Below are 12717 nucleotides of genomic sequence, written 5' to 3'. Positions count from 1 at the left end.
TTTTGCTACAAAGAAGCTTGCTGAATTCTGGTAGGGAACCTTGCTGAACTTATTTATTAGTTCAAATAGTTTTCAATGGGTCGTTAGGATTTTGTGTGTGTGTGTGTGTGTGTGTATAATGATATCATATATACCCATATAGTATAGTCAAAGCTATAGTTTTTCCAGTAGTCATGTATGGATGTCAGAGTTGGACCATAAAGAAGGCTAAGGGCCAAAGAATTGATTTTTTTGAACCATGCTGGAGAAGACTCTTGAGAGTCCCGTGGACAGCAAGGGACAGTCAATCCAACAGTCAATCAAAACAGTCAATCCTAAAGGAAATCAGTCCTGAATTTTCACTGGAAGGACTGATGCTGAAGCTCCAATACTTTCGCCACCTGATGAGAAGAGCCGACTCACTGGAAAAGACCCTGATGCTGGAGAAGATTGAAGTCAGGAGGAGAAGGGGATGACAGAGGATAAGATGACTGGATGGCATCAATGACTCAACAGATACGAGTTTGAGCCAGCTCCGGGAGATGGTGAAGGACAGGGAAGCCTGGCACGCTGCAGTGCAAGGAGTCACAAAAGAGTCAAACACTACTGAGCGACTGAACAACAACAAAATGATACCATGTGCAGACATGGATAATTTTACTTCTTCCTTTTCAACCTAGATGCCTTTTATTTCCATTTCTTCCACTGACTAGAACTTCTAGTACAATGTTGAAAGGAAGTGGCAAGAGTGGACACTTTGGTTTTGCTCCTAATCTTAGGGAGAAAGCATCTTAAGTGTGATATCAGCTGTAGGATTTTCAAAATTGTCCTTTATCTGATTGAAGCAGTTCTCTCTTCTATTCCCAGTTCATTTTATGTAATATCCATCTTTATGTCTGATGGTTCTTCTTGTCCTGAAGTCTGTTTTGTGTGAAATATAGCTACACCTGTGTTTTGAATTGTTAGCACTGTATGTATTTCTCCATCCCTTTACTTTTAATCTAATTGTGTCTTTATGTTTAAAGTGGATTTCTTGTAGCTGACATATAGTTAAGCCTTGTTTTTTATCCACTGTCAGTCTCTTAATTGGTTTATTTAGACTACTAAATCTAAATTGGTTTAGATTATTTCAATAATCATTGAAATAGTTATTTCAATGATTATTGAAATAGTTGAATTAGTATCTACTTTATACATAGTTTTTCTAGTCTTTGCTCTGGACCTTTTTTTTTTCTTTTTTTTTAAATCTTTCCCTTTTTCCCTGCCTTCTCTGAAGGTTTTAATTGAGCACTTTGTATAATTACATTTTCTCTCCTCTCTTAGTACATCCTTTACCTTTTTAAAAAAATTACCTATTAGATAAGTTAAAACTAAACAGAAAGGTGGATACAGAGAATCACAGCTAGCCAGGAGCAGAAGCCTTATGATGTAGCTGGTATTGGTAGGAATATTTAAGCTGAATTTGACAAATTGTTGTATGCTCAGTTTTGAGGGCAGTGATTTGCCCTATGACCTCAATTCTCTGATGCACCTAAGAATTATTTTTAAGGCTGCCCAGTTTTTCTTGTTGTGAAGGTGAGTGATGACTTTCAAGATCTTTATTTTTATAGCAGAAACCAAAGTTCCTCCAACTATTACTGTGAATTATTTTCCCCTTCATTTCTTTTAGTTTTTTCTTGTATTTTGCTATTATTAGGTACACATATATTTATAATGGTTAAATCTTCCAGATTCACCCTTTTATCATTATAAAATATTCCCTCTTTATTTCTAGTAATATATTTTTTTTTGCCTAATGTCTTTTCTGTCTGAGGTTAGTCTAGCTACTCCAGCTTTCTGCGGTTACAATTTGCATGATGTATCCTTTCCCATCCTTTAACTTCCAATCTTTGAATCAAAAGTGTTTCCTGAGATAAAGATAGAGCTTTAAAAAAAAATTCTGATAATCTCTTTTGATTGGATTGTTCAACTTTTTCACAATTAACATTACTATAGATACAGTTGGATTTACATCAGCCATTTTACCTTTTGCTTTCTAAATGTCTTATGTTTTTGTCCATCTAATCTCTCTTCTTTTTGCACTGAGTGAATATTTTCAAATGTAGCATATTAGTTACTTTAATGATTGTCCATTAGTTTTGAATTATTTTCTTAGTGGTTGCTCTAGGTTTATCATGTACACCTTAACTCTTCAGAGCTTCAGATTTACATGAATTTAATTCCAGCAAAATATAGAAACATTATTCCTATACAGCTCTAGTCACTTTCCCGTCTTTTGTGGAATTACTGTTACATGTTACATCTACAAATTTTAAAACTCAGTGATACATTATTATAATTTCTACCTTATAAAATTCCTATGTTTTCAAAGTAGCTAAGAAAGGAGAACACGTATATATTTTGGGTTTTGTTAAATTTACCTATCATTTATTGTTCTCATCATTTGTTCCTATTTAAGTTATCATCTGAAGTCACTTCCTTAGTCTAATACTGCTTTGTTCCCACCATCTCCTTTATACTGTTATTGGTAAATATATTAAATTTCTATATATTATAGGACAATTATATACATATTATTTCATACATTTACTTTTAAAAGCAGTTGAAAGAAAAAAGGTGAAAATATGCATTTATGCTGCCTTTCAACTACAACTGACCCTTGAACAACATGGGGCTTCCCTGGTAGCTCAGATGGTAAAGAATCTGCCTGCAATGTAAGAGACCTGTATTTGATCCCTGGGTCAGGAAGATCCCCTGGAAAAGGAAATGACAACCCATTCTAGTATTCTTGTCTGGAGAATCCCATGGACAGAGGAGCCTGGTGGGCTACAGTCCATGGGGTTGTAGGAGTTGGACATGATTGAGCAACTAACACTTGAACAACATGAAGGTTTAGAGTGCTGATCCCCCATGCAGTTGAAAATCCATGTTTAACTTTACAGTCAGCTTTCTGAATGTAAAGTCAGAAAGGGTTCACTCAGGGTTCCGCATCTACAAATTCAACTAACCATGGTTTATGTAGTAAGAGAGTCCCTTGGACTGCAAGGAGATCCAACCAGTCCATTCTGAAGGAGATCAGCCCTGGGTATTCTTTGGAAGGAATGATGCTAAAGCTGAAACTCCAGTACTTTGGCCACCTCATGTGAAGAGTTGACTCATTGGAAAAGACTCTGATGCTGGGAGGGATTGGGGGCAGGAGGAGAAGGGGACGACAGAGGATGAGATGGCTGGATGGCATCACTGACTCGATGGACGTGAGTCTGGGTGAACTCCGGGAGTTGGTGATGGACAGGGAGGCCTGGCGTGCTGCGATTCATGGGGTCTCAAAGAGTCAGACATGACTGAGCGACTGAACTGAATTGAACTGAATAGTATGAATTTATTGAAAAGAAATGCTGCAAATAAGTGGACCTGTGCAGTTCAAATCCATGTTGTTCAAGGGTCAACTGTACATAATTACCTTTGCTGTTCTTTGGTTACTCTTAAGGATTCAAGTTATTATCTGAGCTCACTTTAACTTTCATTCTGAAGAACTTCCTTTAGTAATTTTTATAAGGCAGGTCTGCTAACAACAAATTCTCTCATTTTTTATCTGCAAATATCTTGAGTTGACTTTCATTTTTGAAAGGGCAGCTTTGCTCACTATAGGATTCTTGGTTGACAGTGCTTTCTTGATCACTCAGTGTTATCCCACTGCCTTCTAGTTTCCATTGATTTTGCTGAGAAGTCAGCTGTTAATCTTCCCAGGGTTCCTTTGAAGGAAGAGTTGTTTCTCCTCTTGCTGCTTTGAAAATCTTCTCCTTGCCTTTGACTTTCAACCTTTTTTTCCCCCCACTAAGTTGCATGTCTGTGGATCTAAGTTTATTCCATTTAGAACTAGGTGAATGTATATTCATTCCTGAATGTATAGACTGGTATTCACCAATAAATTTTGAAAATTTTCAGCCATTATTTCTTCAATATTTTTTCTGCTCCTTTCTGTCCTCTCCTGATATTCTATGTAGGATGGTGTGCTCGATGATGTCCTACAGCTCTGTTCATTTCTTTCATGTTTTTTGTTTTTTTCAAATGCATAACACCTAACAATCTATCTTCAAGTTTGCTAATTCTTTCGTCTATCAATTCAAATTAAACTTAAGATTTTCAGTTTAGTTTTTAAACTTCAGAATTCCCATTTGGTTATTTTCTGTTTTAATAATTTCTATTTCTCTACTGATGTTCTCTGATGTGACACTGTCATCACATCTTCCTCTACTTTATTAGCCATGATTTCCTTGAGCTTTCTGAACATTTTTATAATGGCTACTTTGAAGTCTTTGTTTATTAAATCCTATATCTGATTTCTCATACTGGCAGGATCTGTTGACTGATTTTCTCTCAGTAAAAGTTTAAGTGTATGATCTTATCAAATCCAGGCTTTTTTAAAGGGGGGATTTATGAGATTAGTGATATTTGTTTTCACCCCAGGGCTTTTTGCAGTCAATTCTCTCACTAAACTAGTTGACCTACAAATTAGCTTACACCTCTAATAAATCTATCATTCTCCTACCTATTGCCTTTTAACCACAAACTCCACTGCTTTTGACAGCACCCTCAGGCTTGAACTTTTTCACATTTCGTTGTAAATGAAGTCTGTTCCTTTGGGAGAAATTCAGAGTTATCTGTCCTATGGCTTTCTCCTACCCCCTCCCCCTCTCAGGCAAAGTTCAGAGGTGAAATTCTGTTGCTGGGGACAGAGATCATGGTGCCCACTATTTTCTGACTGACATACCCACATTAGGTGCTGCATGCTTGTGGAAGGAGGGGTATCAGCTACAGATCCTCTTGGTATGAATTCTCTACCTCTAAGCTGCAGCAAGGACAATCAACACTCCAGTATTCTCATTGATACCATACTCAGTATAGTGCTCCCATCTCACAAGTGGGAGCTGAGTGGAAGAATGAAGGCCTCACTTCTCACCCACACTCCCCCGGAATATAACCTTAGCATTAGGTGGCTAGGAGGCAGGATGAGGAACACTGATACTCTGGCCTCTCTTAGGAAGACAGCCCTCCTCCTGGAAGCTGCAGGGAGAAGGAACCCTCATTCTTTAATTTACCAGAGTTGCCATGCCTCTGAGATAGGAAGAGAGAAGGCAGTAGTCTTGGTTCAAATTTCAAAGACTTGCTGTTCCTACCAAGCTTCAGTAGACAATTTCTCCATTTGTTGTGTACCCTTTTAGGACCATTTCCAGAGAATTTACATGCTTTCTTTTAAACAATTTTCACCAGTTTTTCTGGGGATCAAGGCTGCAGAGCTTCTCATGTCACCATGCTGGAAGTGAACTCAAGCTCTTGTGTACAGGTATTTTGGGTAAATACTGAAATATTTTTGGGCATAACACTAACTTTCTACAGTTTTACAAACTGTCCTTCTAAAACACTGAGACTACAAGGAGAGTTAGCATCTTCTCTGAGCCAATCACACACATCTGTGTTTAAACACTGCTCCTTCAGCTTGTAGGACAATGTGGAGATAGAACATTCATTCTATATACCTGCTATTTGGAACATGCAATGCACCACTAGCTACAGATGACCAGCAAATTCCCCTCCCCAAACCTGACCTCCTTCATGACAAATATTACACTCACTGAAACAACAGGCTAGCTAAAATGCTATACTATCTGCTCTGTCTCAAATTTTGTACTATATAGTACAACAGACTTTCACTGAAATTAAAAGCAAGCAAATGTTTTCAAAGAAGGTAAAATTTCTAAAGAACAGTCTGGGATCTATCTCTGGATATTCTTTATTGAAGAGGTGTTACTATCAAGTAAGGGTATTTTACATTAAAATAATACAACATTTTTCACAAAACCAAGCTTGGAAGCAGAGAGGACCGTTTTTAAATATCAAAATAACATGGATTAAAACAAAACATGCATAAATTTTTGAGATAAAACAGAACATTTCAAAGAGCTGTCTGAGCTTTTAGCTGTCGCTCTGCATGCTGCCCTCGTATTTTTTAGGATGTATACCGTACTCACTTATCACAGTAGTTAGAAGTACTTAACTAGAAGCATTTGAGAAGCCTGCCCCAAACGATCACATTATAATGATAAATACACACACAACACATCTATTTACACTAAAAATCCCTTCAGGATAGAACTACAGCCACTATTCTGCATATTCCCAATAAGCTTGTTAAGGCCTGCTACTCACAGCAGGGACTAAATAAATAATTTTAAGTGATCATAGGCAGCAAGGCTGATGAGACTGAAAACAAAAGGATCAACATGTACTTACAGGTTTGCCCAGAGATCAGCTTACATATTATAGCAGAATCCAGAATAGGAGAGAGTAGGCTGCCCCCTTACCACTTAATATCTAGCAAGTTGCATTCAGTATCAGAGACAAATTGAACAAAAATTAAATAAACATAAATCAACTATTTGGAGGGGAAAAAAAAAAAAAAACTAGACTGAATCATGTCAGTTTTTAACCATTTTATCACACCCAACCTCAGCTATTGGCTGGAGTTCATTCTTTGTGCTATGCTATGCTAAGTCACTTCAGTCGTGTCTGACTCTGTGCGACCCCATAGACGGCAGCCCATCAGGCTCCCCCGTCCCTGGGATTCTCCAGGCAAGAACACTGGAGTGGGCTGCCATTTTCTTCTCCAATGCATGAAAGTGAAAAGTGAAAGTGAAGTCGCTCAGTCGTGTCTGACTCTTAGTGACCCCATGGATTGCAGCCTAACAGGCTCCTCCATCCATGGGATTTTCCAGGCAAGAGTACTGGAGTGGGGTGCCATTGCCTTCTCTGGTTCATTCTTTAGCTATGATAAAAATTAAGTTGATATGAAATAACCATATATTTTCATAACTGTCAATTTAACTGACAGAATTGAAAACTTTCTTAATTTGTGAACATAAAAGTGTAACAAATACAAACTCTTAAATGAACTAACCTTGAGGTTCACTGACCAGCAGCAAGCATTTTAATACTCCAGGGAGAAGTAGTTCAATCTCAGAAACATCAGTGTTAGTTTCCTTAACAAGTTGGAGGATGAAGGCCAGAATGGATGCCAAGCGAGGAGGGAGCAAGGATCCTTTAAACTCAAAGTAGGACTTCCTGAAAACAAGCACAATTTTGTTCTTCCTTCTCTTTAAAGTTTCAATAGAGCAAAATCAAATGTCATACACTTGAAAGATGATGGCCTATTTTATCTCTGAAATCCATAAAGCACAATTTTGAAAAACTATGTATATTTTACCATATTTTCTTCAAACCTAAGATTTTTGAAGCAATGACTGCACATCCTACTGGCATGCTATAAAGACCAAAGCAGAATACAGATACAAACCAAATATGAAGCAACCTGGTCTTAAAATAAACAATCAAAATCTAATAAAAATCTGTTAATTTTTTTCCTTTCTAATGTAAGCTTGATCTCCCCTATGAGCTCCTCAATGATACATTTTCTTAATTTGACTTTGCATAAAGATTCTCTCCTCATATTTATTTATCTATGGATTTGAAAGGGAGTCTTATTTTTCCAAATAAGAGAACTATACTAGAAATCATCTTTCCATTCCAACCTGTATCCTTCCTTCCCTTATGAAATAAAAGAATTAGAGAGGGAATTTAGGATTTAATATCTTCTTTTAAAGCAGGACAACTTCTATCATTTGAACTCAGAGGTCATAAAGATAACTCACCTGCCTCATCTTTGTATCTCTACCTCTTAGAATAGGTCTCAACTCATAGCAGGTGTTCAGTGTAGTTTTTTATGTGAATAAATGCAAAGTGGAAATTGCACAGTTTCTAAAAAGTCTAGACAATATGAAAAAGTGTCAAATATAGCTAAATCTAAACCAGACATCTACATATACTTTGCGAAGAGATATAATTTGCCAAAATGAGGCACAGAAATCACTATTATAAATTCCTTAAGGGTGGAAATATGCCTTCATCATTTCTACTCCATACAATGATTTCCAACAAATATTACATATTAGAAAATTCATTCATTCTTTGAGGTCAATTGTTTCATGTGTTTTGTTTAATGCTGAATTTCTAATGCTTAGAACAAACATTCATTAAGTATGTGGTATGCTTGGTACAAGTCTAAGAACAAGAAAGTAAAATATGGTCTCTGAAAGCAATGGCTCACTGTCCATTTGAAAAGTTAGATAAAGAAGAAAAGAACAATTATAGTGTGATAGGTGCTTTGGAAGATAATCCCAGAATTCTTGGGAATTCAGTAGAAGGAGTCCTAAGCTAGGGAATTATAGGAGTAGAGAAGCTTGGAATAGAGGAAATCATAGGAGACAGTCTCTATGTCTTTCCTGAGTGAAAAGAAAAAAAGAAAAAGGAATTGCTACTTGTTTAGGTCTTCAACTAGAAACAGTAAGAAAAACATTTTCACTATATACAAAGTAAAGAGGAAAGTCAAGGAAAGTAGCCAGGGTCTTAAACATTGGGCTTTAACAGCTTTAAGGTCTTAAAGATTTGATTTCATTTCAGCACTTGCCATTTGGTTTACTAAAATTACCTATGCAATGTCTCAAACACAGTGGTAGAGTACTATAATCTTGCTGCAAAATTCATATACAAGTTAGGCAAAACTATCAAGATTCTGAGAACTGAATTATACAGAGCACAAGGCTCCAGAAGAAGGAAAGAAGTGTCATGGTACACTGAGATTTTAGGTCTCATAAAGCCTAGGAGTATGTATCCCAGTAGATAGCATTTTAATGGAGAAAATGGTCTGAACAAAGCTGTGATATAGGGAATGGTGAAGTATTTTGGAAGGGTGATAATTAAACCAATATCATTAGGATTTGTATATGATGACATATATATGGGAAAGTTAAGTGACAGATCATGGACAGCAAACAAAGAAAGTTTGAGGGTAAGGAAGTGTCATACTGGAAAAACATTTTAGGAAAAGTATTCTGAAGAATTGTTTAGGTGCGACTGGAAGAAAAGACTGCTGCTGCTAAGTCGCTTCAGTCGTGTCCGACTCTGTGCAACCCCATAGACGGCAGCCCACCAGGCTCCCCCGTCCCTGGGATTCTCTAGGCAAGAACACTGGAGTGGGTTGCCATTTCCTTCTCCAATGAATGAAAGTGAAAAGTGAAAGTGAAGTCGCTCAGTCGTGTCTGACTCTTTGCGACCCCATGGACTGCAGCCCTACCAGGATCCTCCGTCCATGGGATTTTCCAGGCAAGAGTACTGGAGTGGGGTGCCATTAAGACTAGAGATAGTGAAAGTAGTTATGAGACTCTGGCTATAATGTAGGTATAATGTGATAAAAAAGGGATGTGAAAAGGGAAGGAGATGATCATTTGCCAAAGGTTGAAAAGGGAGAGGAAACAAAAGAATATGAAGCTTTCAAACCTGAGTAACAGAACACTAGGAACACACAGAGAAAGTCAGAGGGAGAATAGATCTCAGACATGGAATTCTGTAATGTGAGGTGACAGATAATATTAGGATATTAAAGTTATCAGATCATTAAAAACACAGAAAAAAAAACCACTAAGAATAATATATATCACCATAGCATCTTAAAAGTTTAAAAACTAATTTCATATGAAGCTAAATACTTCAATGAATACCAAAAAAAAAGGTGGTTTCTAATGTTGCAGTTAGAAGATACAGAGTTTAGTAGAAAACCTAAAAAGTTTCATTGATTCATTTGCCCAGTAATAAAACAGTTATTAAGACAGAGAAGACTAAAAGAAAAATGACTTCATATTGCTTCCTTTTTCATGTTAGCATTCTTCTTTTCACTTAACTATCTCTTATAATTACTTCATTTTATACAGTACAAAATACAATCAGTGTTTAACTGATAAAAAATAATACATATACATGTTGTTATTTAGTTGCTAAGTCATGTCTGACTCCTTTGCAACCCCATGGATTGTAGCCCACCAGGCACTTCTGTCCATGGGACTTCCCAGACAAGAATACTGGAATGGGTTGCCATTTCCTTCTCATACATACATATATATATATATATATATATATATATATGACATATACATATATGGACTTCCCAGATGGACAGAAGAGCCTGGTGGGCTACAGTCCACAGGGTCACAAAAGATTTGGACACAACTTAGTGACTAAACAGCAGCAGCAGGACATATATAAGAAAAATAATAGCAATACAGAGAAAACAAGCAATTCAGAGAAAACAATTTAAAGAGCTCTGTCTTAGGCTGCCAAGTCATTCTGATAAATTCTGAGATAGAATCCTACAGGTTGCCAATACTTCTGTTATTTTTTAATACAGAAAATTATTAGAGAAATTTATTATTTAATAGAGAAAATAAAAAACTATTCTGTTTTTAATAGAGAATAATACATTGTAAATACCACTTATTCTTAATATTTAGATGTACCTTATGACATGGACAATGCATTTCTTTAGCAATGACATCGGTGGAACACTGGCTGAGTTTTTCAATGCCAACAAAACAGGATGTTGTCCAAGACCTAAGACATGAGCTGAGGCTGGAAGAAATCGCCCGATATACTGCTCAATAACATTCCCCAGCAATTGATTCAGATAGGCATTTGTATTTTGAGACTGACAACACACAATACACATGCCCTACAGGAGGAAAAAAAAAAAAAGAAATACTAAAAGATAAAGTTTAAAAAAAAAATTAGGAAGTTACTAATTTTGCCCCCAGCATTGATATTTATATATCAGAATGCGTAACTTAACACAGTCAACAAGAACACCTTCCATAATCAACAGGTAATGTTTGTATGAAGCTCAGGGAACAGCTGAGTTTGGTTAACTTATGCAATGGTACCTAACCGAACACATGTGTTTGGGGCATACCCAGAGGAAGCAGGGGAGAAAAGTAAGAAGACAGATGAAGCTCTCTTCTGGGTCTCATCTTGAGAAAACTTCACCACCACACTCTTCAATGAACAGCTAAGTCACTTCAGTCATGTCCGACTCTGTGCGACTCCATAGACAGTAGCCCACCAGGCTCTCCCATCCCTGGGATTCTCCAGGCAAGAACACTGGAGTGGGTTGCCATTTCCTTTTCCAATGCATGAAAGTGAAAAGTGAAAGTGAAGTTGCTCAGTCGTGTCCGACTCTTAGCGACCCCATGGACTGCAGCCTACCAAGCTCTTCCGCCCATGGGATTTTCCAGGCAAGAGTACTGGAGTGGGGTGCCATTGCCTTCTCCATCATCAATGAAATATATATGTAATTACAATGTTGTAAAATACACATTAGGTCTATTTAATTTTTTAATATAAATTTATTTTAATTGGAGGCTAATTACTCTACAATATTGTAGTGGTTCTGCCATACATTGACATGAATCTGCCACGGGTGTACATGTGTTCCCCATCCTGAACTCCCCTCCCATCCCTCTGGGTCATCCCAGTGCACCAGTCCCGAGCACCCTGTCTCATGCATCGAACCAAGACTGGCGATCTGTTTCACATATGATATTATACATGTTTCAATGCCATTCTCCCAAATCATCCCACCCACGTTAGGTCTATTTTAAAACTTATGGTACGGGTCATTCTATCTGAACAAGACTATAAAATTTATGCTAAAAATTTTCAATGTTAAGAAACATAATACATTTTTTAAATAAAAATAACAAAAGGAGAGAAATGCAGAAGATTAAGACTCGGAATAATGACAATTGATTTTGAGGTTTTTCTATATGTCAGCACTGTGCCACATGTTTTGTATTCATTATTTCATTTAAATTTCTCAAAAAACATCCTCACTGACTTAGTGCTATATCTGCTGGAGAAACTGAGGTTTAGAGAAGAGTTTGATAAATTCATGGTCAAACAGAACTCACAATGTTTTATTATACGTCTGTTGATTTGAACCATTGTATTTGTATAGAGTTAATGAGATACTTTCACATGGATTGCAGTGTTTGATACTTAGAAACAAATCAACACCCTAAGAAAAAAAATTTTTCTGCTAATATTACTAAATATTGCATTTTACTAAATAATCACCAACAGAGCAACAAATTATGCTCTAAAAGTTCACTTACAATTTGGTACCTTGGCGATTTCACAATGTATTTTTTCCAGAGAAATAATCAGAAATGACTGTCATGTCTCTATCTTAACTATAAATGGTATTTGTCCAGTAAGAAATTTTGAAAGTTTATTTCTAATGAAAAAGAGTACAAAGCTGTTAAAACATAGGCGCTTAAACAACAATTAAAAAAACAAAACAGTGGACTCCCCACCCATTTCTTTCATGCTCTGTTTGAGGAAAAGCATATTATATCAGAAGATAAAATACTAAATGAATACTTTAAGAAAGATTCTGATGAGAAGAGCTTATACCTTCAAGAAGTTAAAGATATAGCTCCAAGTGAGTTCTGCCAAATGGATAATTCAACAAATTTTTTTAACTTAGGAAGTTTTTAAGAATTTTTATTACGTGAACTGTTTTGGCATCAGAGGGCCACGGTGGGGCAAGCGCTCCACACAACTATTGACATAAGTAGCCACCACGGAAGCTAAGAAGTATTCTACTTCTTTCTGCTGCTCTGCAACACTCATGCTCAGCAACTCTGTGACTGGTGATACTAAACGTTTCTAAAATCTGCTGCGTGCTCCGTACCCACTGCCTTAGTTCCATACCTTCAGATAATGAACTAAATCTAACCTCCTCACCAGCTTAAATGTGGCCACCAGAATCACCTTTCTAAAACTTAAATATGGTAT

At 36.7% G+C, this 12717-nt stretch overlaps 1 protein-coding gene across 2 annotated transcripts in view; it reads right to left on the bottom strand.

Moving 5' to 3' along the window:
- The window catches only part of MMS22L (MMS22 like, DNA repair protein), a 129476-nt gene that overhangs the window by 11061 nt on the left and 105698 nt on the right, over positions 1-12717 (bottom strand). For both annotated transcript variants that reach the window (XM_019967329.2, XM_019967330.2), the window contains exons 21-22: positions 10383-10594; positions 6935-7098 (exon numbers count right to left, since the gene is read on the bottom strand). In XM_019967329.2, coding sequence (XP_019822888.2) covers positions 6935-7098; positions 10383-10594 — 376 coding nt within the window. The remainder of the gene's footprint in view (positions 1-6934; positions 7099-10382; positions 10595-12717) is intronic.

This window comes from Bos indicus, chromosome 9, assembly GCF_029378745.1.
Source record: "Bos indicus isolate NIAB-ARS_2022 breed Sahiwal x Tharparkar chromosome 9, NIAB-ARS_B.indTharparkar_mat_pri_1.0, whole genome shotgun sequence".
Classification (NCBI taxonomy): Eukaryota; Metazoa; Chordata; class Mammalia; order Artiodactyla; family Bovidae; genus Bos; species Bos indicus.
This window is presented reverse-complemented; position numbering and strand designations above follow the sequence as displayed.